The 21,096-nt window shown below is 39.1% G+C and overlaps 1 protein-coding gene across 1 annotated transcript in view; it reads right to left on the bottom strand.

Moving 5' to 3' along the window:
- Positions 1 to 4,740: 4,740 nt before the first annotated feature.
- Positions 4,741 to 21,096, bottom strand: part of LOC127446930 (solute carrier family 49 member 4-like) — a 55,765-nt gene continuing 39,409 nt past the window's right edge. The window contains exons 7-9 of the mRNA XM_051708272.1: positions 18,955 to 19,082; positions 14,996 to 15,178; positions 4,741 to 7,057 (exon numbers count right to left, since the gene is read on the bottom strand). Coding sequence (XP_051564232.1) covers positions 6,942 to 7,057; positions 14,996 to 15,178; positions 18,955 to 19,082 — 427 coding nt within the window. The 3' untranslated portion in view covers positions 4,741 to 6,941. The remainder of the gene's footprint in view (positions 7,058 to 14,995; positions 15,179 to 18,954; positions 19,083 to 21,096) is intronic.

Below are 21,096 nucleotides of genomic sequence, written 5' to 3'. Positions count from 1 at the left end.
GTCACTTTGGTTTTCAGTGGCATTGCACAGGTTGAAATTTTTACATTAAAGGTGCAAAAATTCTGATATGATTTCTTTTTTAATTTTTTACGTCACAAAAACCTGCTGTTTTAATAGGGGTGTGTAGACTTTTTATATCCACTGTACTTCACCTTTAAATGTTTCCTCTATTGATTAAGTGTGATGCAGAAACCCTAAATAGCCCTAAGTAACCCCTACATTAGGTAACCCCTGCAATATAGTAAGTCAGCATCCCCATATTGACAATTTTTATAATGCTTTGGCAAAAAAGGGCATACAGGCACATGGAGAAAAGCTGTTGGATAAGATAAACTATACATGTTTATCAGAAGTGTTTTGGCTGGTGTACCAGACAATATGTTTAGAACTCCTCATGCTGGCTCTGGGTGCCTATACTCAATCCTGATGTCATCTATGGTCTCATGCTTTGGAGGGTGTGGGACATCATGGTGTGGGTGTGTGTGTGTGTGTGTGTGTGTGTGTGTGTTTAAACTCCAGAAACATGAGCTCATACATGTAAACACCCAGAGGGAAAAAGACAGAGATAGTGAATGCTCCAGGTTTAAAGCAAGTTAAGTTTAATTGACAGCATTTGTTGTATAATATTGATAACCACAAAAAAGACTCATCCCTTGTGTGTGTATATATATATATATATATATATATATATATATATATATATATATATATATATAAACACACAAAGCCGATACTGTATATTGCCGAGGCCAACTGCTTCTCATGCTGGATCCACATAGTTGAAGCTTCAAAGTAAAAGCGCTTAATGTGCACTATGAGTAAATGTCATATTCACTATGCACTGTATGTACAATTGGTTTGATTCGCTCTTGTGATAAAATGCGATTACTAATGCTTACATGCCATCTACGGTTGCTGGACTACTGTGCGTACTGTTATTTCTTTCTTCCTAATATATTAACGATTTCTTCATGTGCAAATAAATGACTAAAGGAACTCCTATTTGCCATTTAAAATACAATCTTATTTTTAAAGAAGCTTTTTTACAAAGTTAAAGTTTGTGTGAAATTGCGAAAATAGTGCTAAAAATGTTCGTTCATTTTATTTTGGCAATTTTATGTTTATGTTATTTACTATATTAAATTGTGTGATATATCAGCATTGTATCAGCTTATCAGCCACTCTGCTCTCTGGATATTGGCATCGGCCATTAAAAAACCCATATCAGTCGACCAATATAAAATAGGACTTAAACATTGATATGTTTCTCACCCACACCTATCATATTGCTTCTAAAGACACAAAACACACTGACAAAGGAGATTAGAGTGGCTAAAAGAAGCTACTCTGAAAAGCTGGAAAACAAGTTTTCAGCTAATGACCCTTTATCAGTGTGGAGAGGCCTAAAAGACATGCACTTTTCCACTGCACGTTACGGTTCAACTCGACTCAACTCTGCTCGCTTTACTTTTCTGAGTTTGCTTTTCCACTGCAGTTTAGTGCCGCCTCAACATGGGTGGGATTATAGGCTGATCGTCATAGTTGCAACACCTCTACTGCCGTGACATCATCTTAAACGCGACACAAACATTACTGACCATAAACAATAACACGACCGCTAGCTGTTAGCTACTAGCTCATTGTGCTGCATAAAGCAGTTGTTGCATGGTGATTTTACACAAGTGTAACAGTTAAATTGGCCTGGTTGTTTTAGAAGAAAGCTTTCCAGTAGCTGGTCAACTAAATAAAGTGAAGCTTTCAAGCAGAATATAGAGTAAACGTAACAAAACGTACCATCCTCCATGGTGGACTCCAACAACGGCGAGTCCAGGGCACTCTCCCTCCCATTGCTCGCCAGTCTTTTGCCATAGCATCCATTTGGTCGAACCGCTTCCACTTTCTTCTGTTTGAACCACTCCGGCTGTTTTTTTTTTAACTTTTCCCTACACTGTTGGTAGGTCCAGTGGTAGTCATGTGCGGCCAACAGCTGAGACACTTCCTGAAAGACTTTTTCGTTTCACGTTGTTTCGCTCGTTGCTAACGAGAGGAACGTCTGCACCTTGTTTATTGACCATGGCGTGGTTATGCACATAGCCATTTCTTTTTACAATTCGAAAATCATGTGAACAAATGATATTGCTATCGCAACTTTAAAACTAGCAGGTTGATGTCCCATGTCACAAATCCAGTGAGGCTGGTAGTGATGATTCTCTCTGCAGGGTTTTGACGTCACATTTAGTATCGGCTCGGCTCACTTGGAACCCTGACCGAGGTGGTACTAAAAAAAGTACCAGGTACCAGATACTATCCACAGTGGAAAACCCCCAAAAAGCGAGCAGAGTCGAGTCGAGCTGTACCGTGCAGTGGAAAAGCCCCTACAAGTCACGATCCCCCAACACTGTAGGGAATCAACAACTGGCTGATGACCTGAATGTGTTTTACTGTAGATTTTATAAGCCCAGTCTCACACCCCACACCCGTTCTGACCTTCACTTCACACCAACACCTCCTGCAACCACCCTCCTCCCCTCTCCTGCTACTCAACCTGCACTTAAGATCTGTGAATAGGGTCTTCTGGAAACAAAAGGCAAGGAAAGCACAGGGCCCAGACAGTGTTTCACCCACTTGTCTAAAAGCCTGTGCCAACCAGCTGGCCCCGATCTTCTCACAGGTCTTCAACACATCACTGGAGCACTGTGAAGTTCCAAGCTCCTTCAAATGCTGCACCATCATCCCTGTCCCAAAGAAACCCAAGATTGCATGACTTAATGACCACAGACCTGTCGCCCTGACATCTGTGGTCATGAAGTAATTTGAAAATGTCCTTCAGGCCCACCTGAAGGACATCACTGGACCCTTTCTGGATCCCCTGCAGTTTACTTATTGAGCTAACAGGTCTGTGGATGATGCGTTCAATATGGAACTGCATTATATACTGCAACATCAAGGCAGACCAGGGGCTTATGCAAGGATCCTTTTTGTGGACTTCAGTTTGGCTTTCAACACCATCATCCCTGCTCTCCAATGGAATAAATTAACCCAACTCTCTGTTCCCACCTCTATCTGTCAGTGGATCACAAGCTTACTGATGGACAGGCAGCAGCTAATGAGACTGGGGAAATCCCCCAGGGATGTGTGCTCTCCCCACTACTCTTCTCCTTGTACACAAATGACTGCACCGCCAAGGACCCCTCTGTCAAGCTCCTGAAGTTTGCAGATGACACTGCTGTCATCGGCCTAATCCAAGATGCCGATGAGTCTGCATACCGAAGTGAGGCTGAACAGCTGGCTGTCTGGTGCAGTCAATACAACCTGGAGCTGAACATGCTCAAAACAGTGGAGATGATTGTGGACTTCAGGAGGAACACCCCAACACTGACCCCGCTCATCATTATAAACAGCACTGTAGCAGCAGTGGAGTCATTCAGGATCCTGGGCTCTACCATCTCACAGGACCTGAAGTGGGAGACCCACATTGACTCCATTGTGAAAAAGGCCCAGCAGAGGTTGTACTTCCTTCGCCAGTTGAGGAAGTTCAACCTGCCACAGTCTCTGCTAATCCAGTTCTACTCAGCAGTCATTGAGTCTGTCCTCTGCACTTCAATAACTGTGTGGTTTGGTTCAGCTTCTAAATCAGATATCAGAAGAGTTCAAAGGATAGTCAGGACTGCTGAGCAGATTATTGGTTCCCACCCTTCAAGAGCTGTACACCTCCAGAGTGAGGAAACGAGCTGGAAAAAATCACTCTGGACCCCCCTCACTCAGCACACCACCTTTTTGAACAGTTACCCTCTGGCCGGCGCTACAGAGCTCTGAGCACCATAACACTCAGGCACAAGAACAGTTTCTTCCTTCAGGCCATTCACCTTATGAACAATTAAAATGACCCCAATACTCTTCATTGTGGCAATACAATCATGTGCATATTCAACTATTCATTCATATTTATATTCTATTTATATTTATTTCACATATCCTACCTCTTCTGCACAATACATTAAATCACCTTGCACGTAACATATTTGAACAACATTATTGCCCTACTGTAGTTTCCTCTATATACTTCTCTGTTGGATCTTATTTATTATTATTATTTTACTGTTTACGTATATATGTTTATATGTATATTTAAAACATTTGTATGTATATGTTGTATTTGTATATTTGTTTATGTATTATCTTTGCACTGGAAGCTTCTGTCACCATGACAAATTCCTTGTGTATGTATACTTGGCAATAAAGCTAATTCAGATTCTGAACACAGACTTACCACTGCAGTTGTATGTATTACTTTTATGCTGCCTTTATGTGCTTTTTAAAGCTTCAAACTTCTGGCCACCATTTACTTTCCTTGAATGGACCAACAGAGCTGAGATATTTTTCTAAAAATCTTCACTTGTTCAGCAGGAGAAAGAAAGTTATACACATCTGGGATGGCATGAGGGTGAGTAAATGATGAGAACATTTAAATTGGGGGTGAACTATCCCTTTAATTGTCATTTTTATGATTTTTTCAAAATATCATATAAATATGATTTTCTTGTGCTGTCTGGTTGTCATAATTAGCCCATTTATATCTAACCCTTTACTAGTGTTTTGTTGTGCAAGTAAACATTTTCAGTTTCCTTGGAAGTTGGGCAAACATTCTCTGTGTGTATAGCATAAAATGCTTCTTTGCTCATGGCAAAGTGACACTCCAAGCCAAGTAACATCTTGAAGAAAGACAGTACAATAAAGACACATTTTTAAAAACATCTTTTTAATAAGGTGCTAAAAATCTTTGCCATGAATTTGCACATGGATGGGGCCACATACACTCTGACCCCAGTGCCAGTTATGATTAACATTGTAATGACAGAACAGAGCACAAGCACTGACTGCCGCACTGTACACACATCACAGTGGAGAGGAGGACAGAACAAATGTCACTGTTAATTAAGGCAATATCAACAACATATAAAAGAGAGAACACTTTTTTTTATAGGGACAAAAAAAAGTGATTCACATGCAGGCTTTTCCCACAGCAGAACAGAACCATGTTTCCAAAGTCTGATGAAAGCCGTTGAAATTCATGGGTTTAAATGATTCAGTGTGTCCATAAAATGCATTTCCTTTCCATCACAGAGAACTATGAATCAGTTCTGCTTTGATTCTAGATGATCCACACCAAATCCAACATCAGATATCCATTTGTCTCAAGCCACAAATTACACATTTCATCTTCCCTGGCAGAGTTGCATGCAGATTAAATGGTGAAATAGCCCAGATTCAGATGAGGTCCATTTCTTAGGGGCTCATGGTGATTGCGGGAGAGGCAGAAGACAGAAGACCACCAGCATAAGGAAAGTAGTTATATTCTCTCCTTACAATAATTCAACTGGGTTCATGGGTCAGGCTGTATGTTAAATTCGAGAGGAAGTATTGCACTTTTTGTTGCATGAGGTTGTCACATATCGCAAAAGGCTACCTTACATGGCAATTATTGCTGGTGAATAGTGTTTTACTGTTCCAGCAGTTCATAATGCCATGTTCAAAATGCTCTTCTGTAATAGTATTCACACATTCACACGTTAACAGTCCCTTATTGTCAATATTAGAGTAATAATCCCTAAAATGTGCTAAATGTAAGATATACAAGTCAATAAATTACATTTAAATCCCCTTGAAACATGACCGATTGCATAAAATTCAATTTTCCCTGCAAGAAAACAATAGCTTAAACCAGCCTTAAATGGTTTGCTGGTCTTAGTTGGTCTCGTTGCTTGTGCTCAGCTGATTTAGCTAGTTGGCCAGCTAATATTCCAGCCTTATAACAAACCATCTTAGGCTGGTTTAAGATGTTCCAGCCTCCACTTGCTTGCTGGTCTAGCACCCAAAATCTCTCTAAGACCAGGAAACCCTTTTAGGTCAGTTTAAGATGCTTTTTTTTTTGCAGGGTTTACATCTGTAAAGGGTAAAACAGCTAAAACACTTGTGCAACAGACACCCACTTTGTGCATGCTACAGCTACCGTATAAACCGAACCGTAAAGTCACATAAGAATGGGATAAACACAAACAGCTACCTTAACATTACTGAATATGACAGATCTCTCTTCACCTAATCTATGACCTCAAAGAAACCGTGAGGTAACATGCCATGCAATCGGACCAACCATAAGGGCTTGTCCAATCACAGCAATCTATAAAATTTTATCCTCGCTAGTCTATTAGCTAAATTCCACAGGATGAAGAGCACATTGGTGTGAATTAACCTTTGAATAATATGGGTTGATAAGGAAAACAAGAAGATTTGAGGACCACAGTGTATGCCACTTATTGACAGGCGACACTACAGTACAAAGAGTGTCCAAAGGCCACCATTGCTCTTGGCAGGCAACTAATTGAGCTTGTCTATAATTATCCATTATGCTCCCATTAGATGTCATGAGAGTACTAGAGGAGCCATCATTACAGGGCACTGCTAAATCCTACAGTATATCAACTTTTGCCAGTATATGTGAGCAAAAAGAGACCTTCCCAATTTGACAGTATGTTAACATAATTACCACTGATAATTATTATTTTTTTTTAAAAAGGTAAAAACTTTAAAAAGCAAAAGACAACAATATTATATATATATATATATGTGTATAATATATATACATATATATACATACATACATACATATATACAACCACCCACACACACCCTGTACAAAAGGTAAATATCTACATGTCTATCCTCCCTAGTCAGGTCTCAGTTCCCAATGTTAGTTATGTTGCTAACACAACGCACTGTGCACAATGTCCCCACTGCTGGTCAAAAAAAAAAAAAAAAAGAAAAAAGAACAATCCATAAAAGTGAGCAACATTTTGTGCGCCCTTTCTTTACTGTTTTTGCAATAGTGTTAGCAAAAATATTTCAGTCTTTTTCTGTTAAAAGCAGCTCACTCGGTGTGCTTAGACAGACACAAAGACATCCAAATAGAGTCGGTCGTACGATTCCCTGAAGAAGAGGAGGAGGAGGAGACTGAAGATGCAGGAACCTGTCAGACACCAATTCAACCAGGACAGCTCTGAAAAACAAATAAATAGCAGGGTTGACAGGTTAGAGATGCATTTTGCTTTTAGGTTATATTACAGATTGCGCTAGAAGCCTGATGACTGACTTTATCAAATGCATTTTATCATGTTCTAGGGGTATCAAAGATGGTGACTTCCAAAATGCTCTTATCAAAACTGACACAATGTTATTTATGGGAAACTATGGAATTCTGGGCTCTCCATCAACATCTTTGGTTGAAACATAAAATTGCAAGTTATTTGGAGGAATTTTTTGTTTTGTTTTTTTAAGTCAGTTGTGCTTCGGCATTGCCCATCTGGTTGAATGAATCTGATGGTTTGAGGTATAGTGATGGTTGCCTGTGATTACCATATCAAAGCGGATCTGACTAGCACCAACAAGAGTCACTGATAGTAATAAGTACTATTAAAAGAGGACACAGCATGCAGCATGCACAAACTCATTTAGAGCTTGTCATAGACAGCAGCGATTCAGTGCATAAAAGCATCATACCAGCAGCTGCTATGGTCCTGATAGAACACCAGGTTGAATATAACATAAACCAGGTCAAATCCCACAGACCCTTGGGGACATAGGAAAGTGTGCAACTTCATTTAATAGAGAAGTGGATTTAAATTTCTAGGCATCCCGTATCCAGATAACAGGTTGATCAATTGCCCCTCAAGTGAGAGCTGCAATCGATGGCAGAAGGTGAAATGCATGCTGGGTCAACTGCTGCACCCATTTGGGCTAAATTACATGATTTAGCCATGCAGCACAGCCAACACAAGCAGGTATGCCAGAGGATGTTGGGTTGGTCGAATGTAGAAAGGGGAAGCAAGGATTCCATCCAGAAGCCCCTTCATTAATCAGACATTACTAGTCCTTCAGCAGTGCTGTGGTATAGCTGCAGGTTAATGGAGTTGTGTTTATCAGGTCATTATATCTGTGCCGCATGCCTGCCCCAGCCTCATCAATTTAAAATGGAGAGAGGTAACATCGGCAGGCGGGACGTCTGGGGTGACTGTTAATGAAGGAAGCTGCTCGGCCCTGCTCATGCTCAGGTAATCCAGTCAGAAACTCCCAAAGTCCTAGGCTATATTCTCACAACCACTACGTTTACAAGTGCAGTTATATTCAAGCTGCTACAGCGGGTTTTGTCTGTCTGTCTACAAAAACTGACTATCCACCCCGTGCCGCCATGATGATTCTAATTGCTGCTGGCTTGTTTTCTGGTTCCGATCTCCATAAGCAATGTAAAAACTATCATTTTAGATGGAGAACAACAGACATTTTAAGTGTTAGTTGGATTAAAAATGAGTTTAAGCTCGACTTGTGCAGTTTTTGGCTGTCACAAAATAGTTAATAATAACAACTATTAATAATAACTTAATAAACCACGGATTATACCTTCATGTCATCAACCCGCTCCATAAATTTCAAAACTGTCAAAAAACGGTTATCACAACTCTCAGAAGTATTGACATTATGGAGTCACATGCTTTTTGACAATTTTGACAAATGTAATACCCTAAACATCACAGTATCTGTTAAGAACATACGCCAATGCAAGTGAAAACACTGGAGACAGGAAGGTCTAAAACAAGCTTCTGATATAAATTGTGGAACACTTCAATGCGGAACAGAAAGTTAGAAGGAAGGATGTTAGCTGAGGAAGTTTTTAAATACACATCGTGCCTAACCTCTGTCTTTTGGAGCATGCGCACAACAGCGGGTCCAATTGTGGTCCAATTAACGTGTCTACATGCTGGACGAAGCCAAGCTACAATCTTATTATCTAGGTCTGTGAGTACGACTTTGCAAAAATCAGAGTGATTTCAGTCAGACTAAAGTGTTTACTTTAGGGATGTGCATGAGTAATCGATTAATTGAGTACTCATGCAGCTTTAAATATTTGACTAGTAAAAACAATACTCTAATATTTCAATTTTATGTGCCTTTGCCTTCCGTGAGCAGCTTCTCTCACCTAAATCTTGCCGTTACAACTCAATCTGTGGATGTGAATAATTCACTAAAAAAGAAAATTCTATCATTATTTAAAGTTATTGTACCGGAATGTATGTTTCTATGTGGGAGTGCTGTAACGGTGGTGACCCCCAGAACAAATTTAAATAAATAATTCAATTAAATAATAACTGAACGAAAATAATTGGGCACCAGACAGAATTAGGCCTGTCGAAACAAATTTATCAAATAGCTAAAAAAAAAGCTACTGGTACAAAATATAGAAAGCTGTTCTTTGACCCACGAAAAGAAAAAAAAAAAAAAAAAAAAAGATTTCAGATGTGAAAATAATAGTGTTTCAAAAATAAACAGTTAAACAATGTTTTTTCTTTTTTCAAGCAGTTGTGTATTGTCTTTTAAACATCCCAAAAATAAATAAATAAATAAATAAATAAATGCGAATGCTGAATACATGCAGCTTTTTCACTGGAAACACGTTTCAACCGGCGTCTGAAAGTGCGGCGCTCAGTCCATCACTCACTCTGGCGATCGCACCGGTAAGAGCACACAGTGAATCCAGCGATCAAGGCAGCGTCTGGCATTCAGGCAGTGTGTGTCCCACTCTTAGGTAACCTGCGCTTCTGGTTGAAGGTAATTGATTACTCATTTTCTTATGTGTTGGTGTACTGGACAACAAAATTTCTCAAAATGCCCACACTAGTTTACATGTCATTTTAAAAAGACAAATACCGTTTTAATCTGACTGACATCTAACTTTTAAAATGCATGTCCATTTACTGACTGAGTGTTTGAGAATTGTCTCGAAATGCCCTGCAGACAGAAGAGTGGCTTGAAAAATGTCTGTATGAATGAATAACCAAAGTCAAGCCTCTTTTCTACTCGTGCAATATCCACAAAAGAACGGCTGTAATTACAGTGACTAAAGTAAATATGAAAATTATGATTTCCATAACACTGTAGTCTTATTTAATAATGTAGTGTCATTTGTAATAAGTCCAATTTAGGTGCAATTATCCATCAAATGTTAATTAACTGATGGTGCCTTTGAATCCTTCGAATGCAGCAGTTTGGCCACACTCCGACAACAAAATGGATGGAAACAGCTCAATTCTCATTCTAGAGGGCATTTGATTGGACAATAATTTGTGTAGTGCAAAGTTACTCACCAATATTTATGTCTGTTTTCCCAGAAGAGGAAGACTACATTTTAATTGTCTATATCTTTAAGGTTATTTGTCAACTTTTAAGAGTACACTAGATGGCTTCAAAGCTAATAGACATGGACTAAAAGCCACAAAACTCCAACTTTAAGGAAGTCACTTCGGTTGTCATTCTCGTCAATAGCCAAACTGTGTGTGAATGCAACCATATTCAGCACTCCAAAACTGGACTGACAACTGTATCCTGCTGCCATGTGACCGTAGCCCTCGAGTTGTCAACACACCCCTACAGTGCTGATAGAATGCGGAACTTTGGACACACAGTGTCCAACCTCTCCGTGATGCCATGTAGCTATTGAAAACACAAGACAAGTTGGGTCGAAAGATTCAATTTCTTCCTCTCTCTCTCTCTCTCTCTCTCTCTCTCTCTCTCTCTCTCTCTCTCTCTCTCTCTCTCTCTCTCTCTCTCTCCTTCACTTACCCTCTCTTTCTACCACATAATGGGAATGCAGCAATTATATTCTGTCTGTCAGTTTATGTAGCAGTCAGACTGTTATGTTGCATTTCCTTCCTATAAATACCTGATGGCAGAATGCAGAGATGTTGTTATTAAGGGTGCAATTTAGCCTGTCTCTTTTCTTCCATCGTCTCAGGGGCTGTAATGTGCTGAAAAGGCCACAGCCAAATGACAGCTTAAACAGGCCACTCACGGTGACACGCAATCTCTCACACATGGAACAGCAGGACAAAAGCAAGGACAAGGGGGGAGGGATGTGAGGAGACGTCTCATGTCGTGACCAGGCAGTACAATGCTTCTCTCACTCAACCAAAGGGCTCCTCACTTCCAGTCAACCAGGCTAAGACGTTTGAGATGTTCCTCTTACTGCTGTAATTATTCTTAATCGCTGCCCATTCAGCAGGCAGACTGATGGCATATTTCAACCTGGTTTAATGTGTCTTCAGTCTGGCCCCTAGCAAGTTTGAGGGTGGCTGACAGTTTGTAGGCTCGGTTTCCTCCTAGAGTTAAATCAGACATACAAGTTTGATTTGCCTACCTGGTTTGGCCTGGCATCGCTGGTTCTATATGTCAAAATCATATGGGCTATAACTGAAATGTTTTCAACACTGGGTTAAAATAATCTTGGGTAGTCAGGTTTCAAGATTTTACACCAGGGGTACTCAATAGGTGGACTCCGTTCCCGATCTGGACCGAAGGACAATTCAGTCCGGACCTAGATCTAAATCTTTGTGCTAGTTATCTGACACCTAAGCGTGTGGAGCGGGAATGGTGCATTCAGCACTAGAGAAATTTTTACCTCTAGAGCTGGATTATAGCGCGTCCAGCGCTCGCCGCTTATTCCTGCTCTCCACGAGTTGCCTCTCTCCCCGCTATAGACACGAGGCACCACATAAAGCCTGATTTACTGTACGTAGTTTCAGGCACGGTTATTTTAACAATAGTAGCGGAGATCCCACAACAGATACTGCCATCTTTCGCTTAAACATACTGTAGAAAACAAAAATTAAGCAAAGTGAAACTATCTTCATCTGTCTGATATGTGATTCAGATGGTTCAGCTAAGCCAGGTTTGTATCAGAATGTTTTTTCTATCTAGATTTTGCTTCATTAATCAGCATGTTAGGAGAATTTTTTATATTAAACAAACAGATTTTTGTTCTAATTTTTTTTTAATTAATCAAGAGATGTCATCATGGCATTGATGGCAAGGAAAGCCCATTTATACTTAAATTAAGCAAACAGTATTTTAATGCTTCACTGTTGTTATGTAAATTGTTAGTTTGTTTGTTAGTTAGTAGATTCTCACTTTAAGGAAAATATATAAATGGTCAATTCAGACTTTTATTAATTTAAAAGTTTTGGCATATATGGTTCAAACCCATTTAGTTGTTTGTCGTCTCAACAGCACAAATCAGATTTTTACAAACTCAATCGAAACCACAAGTGCTGGGGCTGGACGCCAACGAGGCAAGGATGGGGTACGCGGGGGGAATGCCATCCTCGCTGAATTGGGAGGCAAGTCTCATCTCGAGGGGTCCGTCAGGTGTCAGGCCGGGTTTTTTTTAGGTTACAGCCGTATCCCTGTCAGTTGTACCAGTGGATAGTTTGCTTGCTAGCTGGGTACAAGTTCAAGCGGGCTGGGGTGGGTAGCGTGCATGTAACAATTGTAAAACGCTAAAATGTTTCAGTCTGAACAGTCGGATTTCAATTATATATATATATATATATATATATATATATATATATATATATAATTGAAATAATACTTGTTTTATTTATTCAGAACGCAACTTGATTTTTTTAATTTGCAAAATGATGAACAGTCAGTCCTAAAATCACATTTAAAAGACAAATCGCAGTATGAACAAAACCTTATTCGTCTTCATAAACAGCTGATATGAATGAAGAAAATATTTCCGTTAACAATACCAATGTTATTTGCATGTGTATTTATCATCTATGATTACTTTATTTCATGAGCACAAGAGTCTGATAATAGGCAGCTTACTGAAATAAGATAAAATTATTGTTGTCCACATAAAATTATGACTTTAAGACCAAGCAGAAGCCTTCGGCAACCAGTTGCATCATCTGCAGAGTGAACGAACGTGCAATCATTAATTATAATAAGGGGCCATTCAGACAGGACATGTTCTGTCTATTCTGCTTTTAATTGTTGTTCTTTGTGTAAATGTGTGCGAGATGGATGTATTTGCCCATTGCGACTTCTCTGGCATCACCTAATTAGTATTTGTGAGCCGGGCTGATAAGGTTTATGTGCCCATCCACTTTTTAGATCATTCCTACACCTCTGCATATAAGTGTGCATAATTTGAGAAACAATAAATTTTTTTAGCCAAAAAACTTTGTGGAATTTTTTTTCATGCATCTTTAAGAAGAGGATTTTGAGCAGTCTGGCTAGCAGAGAGCTTATTATGTCAAATGGAGTCATAACGAGATGTTGCAGGATGGTTCTGATGAAACAAACAGAAATCCATCATCATTTCAGAGCCTACACACCAGCTGCCCTAAACAGAAACAAAAATGTTCCAAACTCAATAGCAATTGCCAACGCAATCACCTTCTACATATAGAGCCCTCGCTCTTTCTATTTTCTTTCCAGCCATGGTGTGTTGTCAGAGATCCAATGGCGCTCTCACAGCCACACAAAATCAGAATGAATCTCATAGTTTCATTTGGGACCGTTAACCCAATCAGATTTGAAAGGATGAGCCCAGCTAAGCTCACTCATCTCAGTTTAATCTTCTCCGGGGAATCAGCAGGAAGATGGAGTTTTCACAGCCTTTCTTGACAGCTGGATGGCATCCAGCAACCTGCCTGCTCATAAAACGGAGACCTGTCATCTGGCTGGTCAAGGCCAGTGACAGAATGTGGAGATGACTGTATCATAGTTGGAATCTTGATTTGGTGGTGGTCAGTCTGAGGTTGACAGCTATACAATTTATAATGTATAGCATAAATGCAATATTAATAGATACTTGTTTACATTTTCTAAAGAATATGTGAGTGGTGCTTGCCTGTGCCAAACTTACCACCACTATGCTAGTGTGTGGGTGAGTTGCTGAAATTGAGTTGTTTCGAATCACTAGTGGGACGCTGCCATTGTGTAGGCATGGCATATGACCCAGTACTTCATGACAGGTTGCTTTATTACTGGACAAAACACCTACAGCCCCCTGTGTTAACCTGACAAATGGGTGTCCACTATTCAAGCTAAAATAAACTATCATGGACTACCTGTCAATCCACCTGCCAAGCTCAAGGAACCGATCAGAAAGTGTCTCATGAATATTCAGCTGGAAGTTTCTATTTCCACAAGATGAGAGTGGAGGACAGTCAATCTCCCAGCACATATGTCTTCATCATTCTTTGTGTGAATGGCCGTACACTGAAGGTTAATCACCATTCAGGAAAAGGACAATGACGATAACACAGTTGGCTGTGCATGATTGAACTGCGTCAGAGTCTGTATGTGTTGTGTTTAATCTCTCCATGTTTATTTGGAAAGCTGAATGAAACACATCTCCTCAAAATTACAAAGGGTGTTAGAGAAGTCACTAGGCAGTCTGGAACAAAATAAAAAATTTGCTCCGTTCCAAAACAGAATACAAAAGGCAGCATTGTTAGATATCGTAAAGGCTGTTGCAAAAGGTAGGTTTCTTAATTATGTCTCCTTCTAAAGAGGCGGTTACATTAGGCTTTGAGCATGGGACATTTTTTCGGACACCGCAAAGTAGTACGATACGTCGTCACATGCAAGGGCTTCTGGTTTTAATAAATAATAAACCACAAATAACAATGTTAAAATATACAGTCTACTCACTTTCCTGCAACAATAAACACCTGCAGCTTTGAAATATGTATTCTTTGTATTGAGCCAAGAGATCAAGTGTGTGATACTTCGATCTTCTTTTGGTCACACATCATCTCGTCATACAGATTCACAGGTCAGAGATCACCAAATTCGAACTTTCGTCTGCAGCGAAATGCAATATTTATTGGTACGTTAAAAAAACAATGTCAACTTTTAAAAGCATGTTTCGAGACATCTGTGTTCTGTTATATGCATAGTGCTGTGTCCAAGCATTTTTAGTACAAGAACGCATTCGGTCTGAATGGCCACTTATGTAGGCTGTAGACAGTGAGGCAGCTCACCAGGTTTTGGAAAAGATGTATTGTTTTGGTTTAAAAAATATTTTGGCTTTCTTTAATGTGTTAATGTTTGCATTAAATCCATCCTTTAAAGTGCTTAAATATTAAGGTACCTGTGAAGTAAAAGGTGAGGCAAAACAGTAGAAGTCCAGTGAAGAGGTTGCTGAGGAAGGTAACCACTCCACAGGTGATGCCCTCGGGCACAGGATAAACCGTCTCAATAAACAGTTCAAAGAAGATGGGCACGCTACTGTTGATGAAGATACCCACTAGGATACAGGAGGTGTAGAGAGTGGCTAAAGAAGCAGAAAGAAAGAAAGAGTACATTTCAAATACATTTCAAGAATACTACATTCTTATGTTATCTTTATGTTATAATACGTTATTGGTAGCTTAAACACAACATTGTTGAATTCTTGATTCTGATTGGTTTACACTCGTTCCAAGTGTGTTCATTACTTCGTCGTGTTCTTTTCAAATTCTTTTAAATTAATAATGGAAATTTCTTAGAAACTCTTAAGGTGGAGGGTGTGATTTCGAGTTCCACCAAACAAAATGAATGACTGTTTTAAAAGTGGTTTCCAAAACTCTTCCCCATCTTCAATTGTTTAAATAAACTGTGAGACTCCGACACAACTCATGTCATTAAATGGAATGGAACGCATCACCTCAACTCATGCCATTGGTTGATCGATGTTTCTCAAATAAACAAGAGCAATGTTTTAAAAAAGTGCCGCAGAGACTCTCATTACACTTTTTGGTGAAATCAACCTACGAATGGCTTTTAAAAGTTTTCAATCCAGATAGGAGCTGGGATAGGAGAAAGAATTTTAACTAGTGCTGTCAGTCAACTAAAATGTTTAATCGCTATTAATCACTTTTTATGTAGTTAATCACAGATTTTGAAAGCGCTGAAATTTGAAACATATACATACATATATATATATATATATATATATATATATATATATATATATACACACACACACACACACACACCTCTTTTCCTGTCAAAATGCATTTTTTTCATCTTAGGAAAGAAAACAAAAAAAATTTAACAATATAATGCTTTACATTTTTTTGTTTTGGATTTTTAATCCCCTTTTCTCCCCAATATGGCAGGCTCAATTCCCAATGCGCACTAGGTCCTTGTGGTGGCATAGTCACTCGCCTCCATCTGGGTGGCGGAGGACAAATCTCAGTTGCCTCTGCGTCTGAGACGTCAATCCACGCATCTTTTCATGTGGCTTGTTGAGCATTTTACCGTGGAGACATAGACACAGAGCAAAAACCACATTATAGCGACCACGAGGAGGTTAACCCAATGTGACTCTACCCACACTAGCAACCGGGCCAATTGGTTGATTAGGAAGCCTGACTGGAGTCACTCAGCACGCCCTGGATTCGAACTTGTGACTCCAGGTGTGGTAGCGTCTTTACTCGCTGAGCTACCCAGGCCCCCTAATATAATGATTTATTAAAAATTTCCAAACAAAGCCTTCCATGGTATAAAGATAGAAATGTATTAAAATAGCTCCAATTCAAATAACATTAAACGTTTCCCAAAGTCTAAGTGGGAGTTTGACTAATTGAAAGAACCAGTCCCCACATAGGTTGCATTTTTATTGCAATGGGCATTAAATCTCTTAAACTCTCATCTTCCATCAATATTAATTTGCCAGTAGACTGTGGCTACCTGCTTTGTTACAGCAATCATAAAGCCGCATTCAGGATTCACATCAACGCCAGCATCAAGCACCACTTTGAACTCTGCATGAAAACCGCTTACAGACAAAAACTTCTTATTCTGCGTTTTGGTGATAGTTAAGACTTGATGTGCTTCTATGGTAATTAAAATGTGCCTTACATAGAAATCAAGTATTTTTCTGCCTATCACAAGTCCAATCTGGGCTTGTTTTGTACATTAAATAGCGTTAAGAGGTCCTTTCGCCATCATTTGGAACATGGAAGCTCTGTTGTGTATGTTGTGAAGTGTGTGTCAGTGTAATGACTCCGGGCGGACACATTACAAAGATTCCGCCCTTCCAACAAGTGTTTATGCTGGTTTACGCTGTATTAACGGTAAATGCACTACAAAAAAAAATTTATGAATCTTTTTTAATCAATAACATGCGCTAATTCTGACAGCTCTAAGTTTAACACTGAAAAATTACATCACCTTTAATCTGTGATGAAATAAAAAAATAGTAGTTCAACACACAAGACAATTTTAGGGAAAACCTGAAAAATGTCTTGAGATAAATACACATACAAATGGTAACCATGGTGTAGGTGTAATGGAATAATTAACAATGGCACTGAAGCACACCCAAGGTGGTGATGCAGTTACAACAGGAGACGGAGGTTCGTTGCCAATTATTCTATGCATAAACAAGTTAGATTCACAACCAGCTAGAACAAGTTCTGATGATTGAATGTTGCCACAACATAGCCTTGTGTTCATTAGGAAGTGATATGAATCACAAAAGGATGTGGGAAGCCATGGATGGCAACTTGACATGTGCATGGTATAAAAATCACACCAGATGGAGAGCCGGCCCCTGAGTCTGTGAGCTCTGTCTGCCAGAATTTCAGGAAGGCAGCAGATAAAAAAGTCAGGTGCCAACCATAAAAAGATAATTGATGGAAATATTTGAGCTGGCTGATCTATGGGGCATATGTTTGTTTCAGGCCAGCTTCTCTAGAGCTACGCTCCCTTTTTTCCTTCACTGATCTGGACTTAATGAGTTCCTTTGGCTCCTTTTCACTGATACAGTTGCAGATTGCCTATGCTGCTGTTCGCGGCTACCAGACTCCCTGTGGGGAGTCAGTTTTGTGGATGTGCACAAGGCAGAACATATTGGGTCTTATTCGCTAACTGTGCATACTCACAAATTTGTGCATAAAACCAGTTTACGAACATTTTCAGAATGACAATGAGTCATCAATAAGTACACTCATTATTTTATTAAAAATTTAGGATAAAATTTAGGCTAGAACCAACTGAAACCACACATACAGATTCCAGGTTCAACAACATTAAAATGAGGGTAAGAACAAATTTATGCAAATATTCACCTGTTTTGAAGGTGGTGGAAATTTTTGTAAGAACCTTTTCTTTACACAGAAGTACACGACTTGTCTACAATTATTGGTGAATGAGTCCCATTGTCCTTATATGGAGATTGTTTGGGCATTTTATGCACATTGACCAACTGCAGATACTAAAGGTTGACCGATGGTGATTTTGCCAACACAGATAACTAAGGTGGTGGGAAAGGGCAATAACCGATTAATCGGTTGACAGTTTTTAAAATTGATTTATAGAATGTAAAAAAAAAAAAAAATGTTTTTCTTTTCGTACTATGACGGGCACAGACATGGAGGCTACAAAGTCAAAAATGAAAAAATCCCAGATGCAGTTGCTTGTTCAACCAAAATCCCAATAATAATGAAGATTTGGTGCATAATGAGGGACTTTTAACCATAAACAAGCCCGAAACACAACAAGGACTCTTATTTTGAAATGACAGACACTTGGCCCTGTTACAATGCTCTATATTAAGTATTAATCAAATGAGGCTTTTTATAGTCTTTATATTCACGGGGTGCATTTCCATATAGTTACATTTTTCTTTGCATGCCCTCGCCTTTAATTTAGAACACTTGATTATATAATCAAAATAAGAAAATATGCATTGAAGAGAAGTTAAGATAAATATATGGGTAAATATTTTCAATGATGAAAGATTTAGATACAGCAAATCCAAACTGGGTTTAAGTGATTGTTTTAATTTAATTCTAGAGGCCGCTGTTATATTGTAGAACTAAGCCATTCTGAATATACAGCCAGAGGAAAAAAATAAATAAAAATATCTGCAACTAATGGCATAGATTTTTGTCGATAACCTATAGTTCCAAAAATCACGTTTTTTTTTCTCATTTAGAATAACCCGGATTCATCAACATCCTGAGCAGAAACTACATATTAGAACCTTTTGTGTACACAAGTACACAACTGGTATGCAATTATTAGTTAATGAGATCCAATGTCCTTTTCACCCCAGTGTACCTTTAGTGGAGGGCAGGTGAGTGAGCCTGGTCAGGCAGGTGAGGGTGAACCAGGTGGCCGCCAGGGATGCTCCGGCAAACATCAGCACTAAAATCAGCTTCAGCATTCCTCGAATAGAGTCAGCAAACCTGAGGGCAAAAGAAAAGAGAGAAATTTCATCTCAAGTCATAGCTCAAAAGGTGACAGCAGAAGACCAAAAAAATAAATAAAATAAATAAATACAAATTAAATACAGAGTAAGCAAGCTACAGGCACGCACATTTACACAGGTGAAACGTTTCACTTAAGTTATTTTCGACAAGTACATCAGAATCCAGACACACGCAGAAAATCTCATCCCTCAAAAATATTCCTACTGGAGCTGACTCGAAACAAATCCCAACACATTCTGGTATATTTGATCTGCATCTAACTTAATCAGTGCTGATAAAGTTCTCCACACTGTTTCCTCTCATGCATCAGACACATCTCAGCACCTTTATCATGAGGGACACATAGCGGTTTCTCCACGGCATGTTCGTCATCACCTTTCTTCTTAACAAAGATCAAAGCTGTCATGAACAAAACATTTTGTGGAGGAGCTAACTGTAATTTGTTGTTTTTAAGTCAATAAGGCTGCAAAAGACTTTAAAATGTTTAAGACTTTAGCTTTTAATGTCTTTAAGGACAAGAGAATTTGAGGGGAAAGGAAACATGAACATTGGATTCGAACCAGTGAGGTGAGCCAACAACTTTTGTGTCGTTAGCTCTGAAAAGGTGTCTTTTGAGGTTGAAACAATAAATGGATTTGCCAAAGTTTGCCAGGTTAGTGGCATCAAATCTTGTGGTGCTTAGTAGCAATTAAACTAGATTTCTATGAGCAGAACTGTATCTGTACATCACTCTATATGTCTAAGTCATGTCTGTGTTTAGCTCTTAAATTTTCCTAACTTTCAAGATTTTCAGTGAATAACTAGTCTGTCTCTAGCCCTCTAGCTCATTACCAGCTCCAGATCCTAGAGTATTTGCTTTAATTGTATGGAAAAGCACAGCTTGGACATTTGGACTAAAGTACAGATTTTGCTGTTTCAGAAGGAAACTGGTACTTTAATTCACCAAAGTGGCATTCAACTGATCACAAAATATAGTCAGGACATTACTGATGTAAAAAACAGCACCATCACTATATGAAAAAAGTCATATTTGATCAAATCTAGACAGGCCCCATTTCCAGCAGCCATCACTCCAACACCTTATCCTTGAGTAATCATGCTAAATTGCTAATTTGGTACTAGAAAATCACTTGCCATTATATCAAACACAGTTGAAAGCTATTTGGTATGTTTAATGAAGCTTAACATTGTCTTTGTGTTTGTTTTTGAGTTGCCACAGTATGCAATAGACTGGCATGTCTTAAGGTCAATATTAGGTAAAAAAATGGCAAAAAAAGAAACAGCTTTCTCTAGAAACTCATCAGTCAATCATTGTTTTGAGGAATGAGGGCCATACAATGCTTGAAATTGCCAAAAAACTGTACAGTACAGTCTTCAAAGACAAAGGACAACTGGCTCTAACAAGGACAGTAAGAGATGCGGAAGGCCAGATGTACAACTAAACAAGAGGATAAGTACATCAGAGTCTCTAGTTTGAGAAAGACACCTCACATGTCCTCAGCTGACAGCTTCATTGAATTCTACCCGCTCGACACCAGTTTCATGAACAACAGTAAAGAGAAGACTCAGTAGCATAGTTTCCATCCACTTTTCGCGGTATTTTGTTATCAACAAAGTGAAAAAGCGTAAAAAAAATGTTTGGCAAAATTTGCCGTCTTCTGCCCGTTTCCATTCAAATGGCCTTTTATCGATACAAATGGTGTGCGTGATGCCTAAAACACTTTGTTGCATAAGTTTTGGTTTATCGCAAAATAAATCTGCCCTTAAGCCGTTTCCATACAAAAATGTGTGTTTATTGCTAATTGTGTACCTTTTGCCTCCCAGATGTCCTTAATTTTTTTCCTCTGAAGTTTTGGTAAAATGGGGAACTTTCACAAATAAATGCAATCAGAAGAGGAGGAATTGCAATCAAAAGGGAATGGTTCCCCTTCTAATAGGACTGTAATATTTGTCCTGATGTTGCGCTTATCGCAGGTTGCCTCCGGTTCCG

The sequence above is a fragment of the Myxocyprinus asiaticus genome, chromosome 10 (genome assembly GCF_019703515.2).
Source record: "Myxocyprinus asiaticus isolate MX2 ecotype Aquarium Trade chromosome 10, UBuf_Myxa_2, whole genome shotgun sequence".
Taxonomy (NCBI): domain Eukaryota; kingdom Metazoa; phylum Chordata; class Actinopteri; order Cypriniformes; family Catostomidae; genus Myxocyprinus; species Myxocyprinus asiaticus.
The sequence above is the reverse complement of the archived record's forward strand: the minus strand, read 5'-3'. Positions and strand labels throughout refer to the sequence as shown.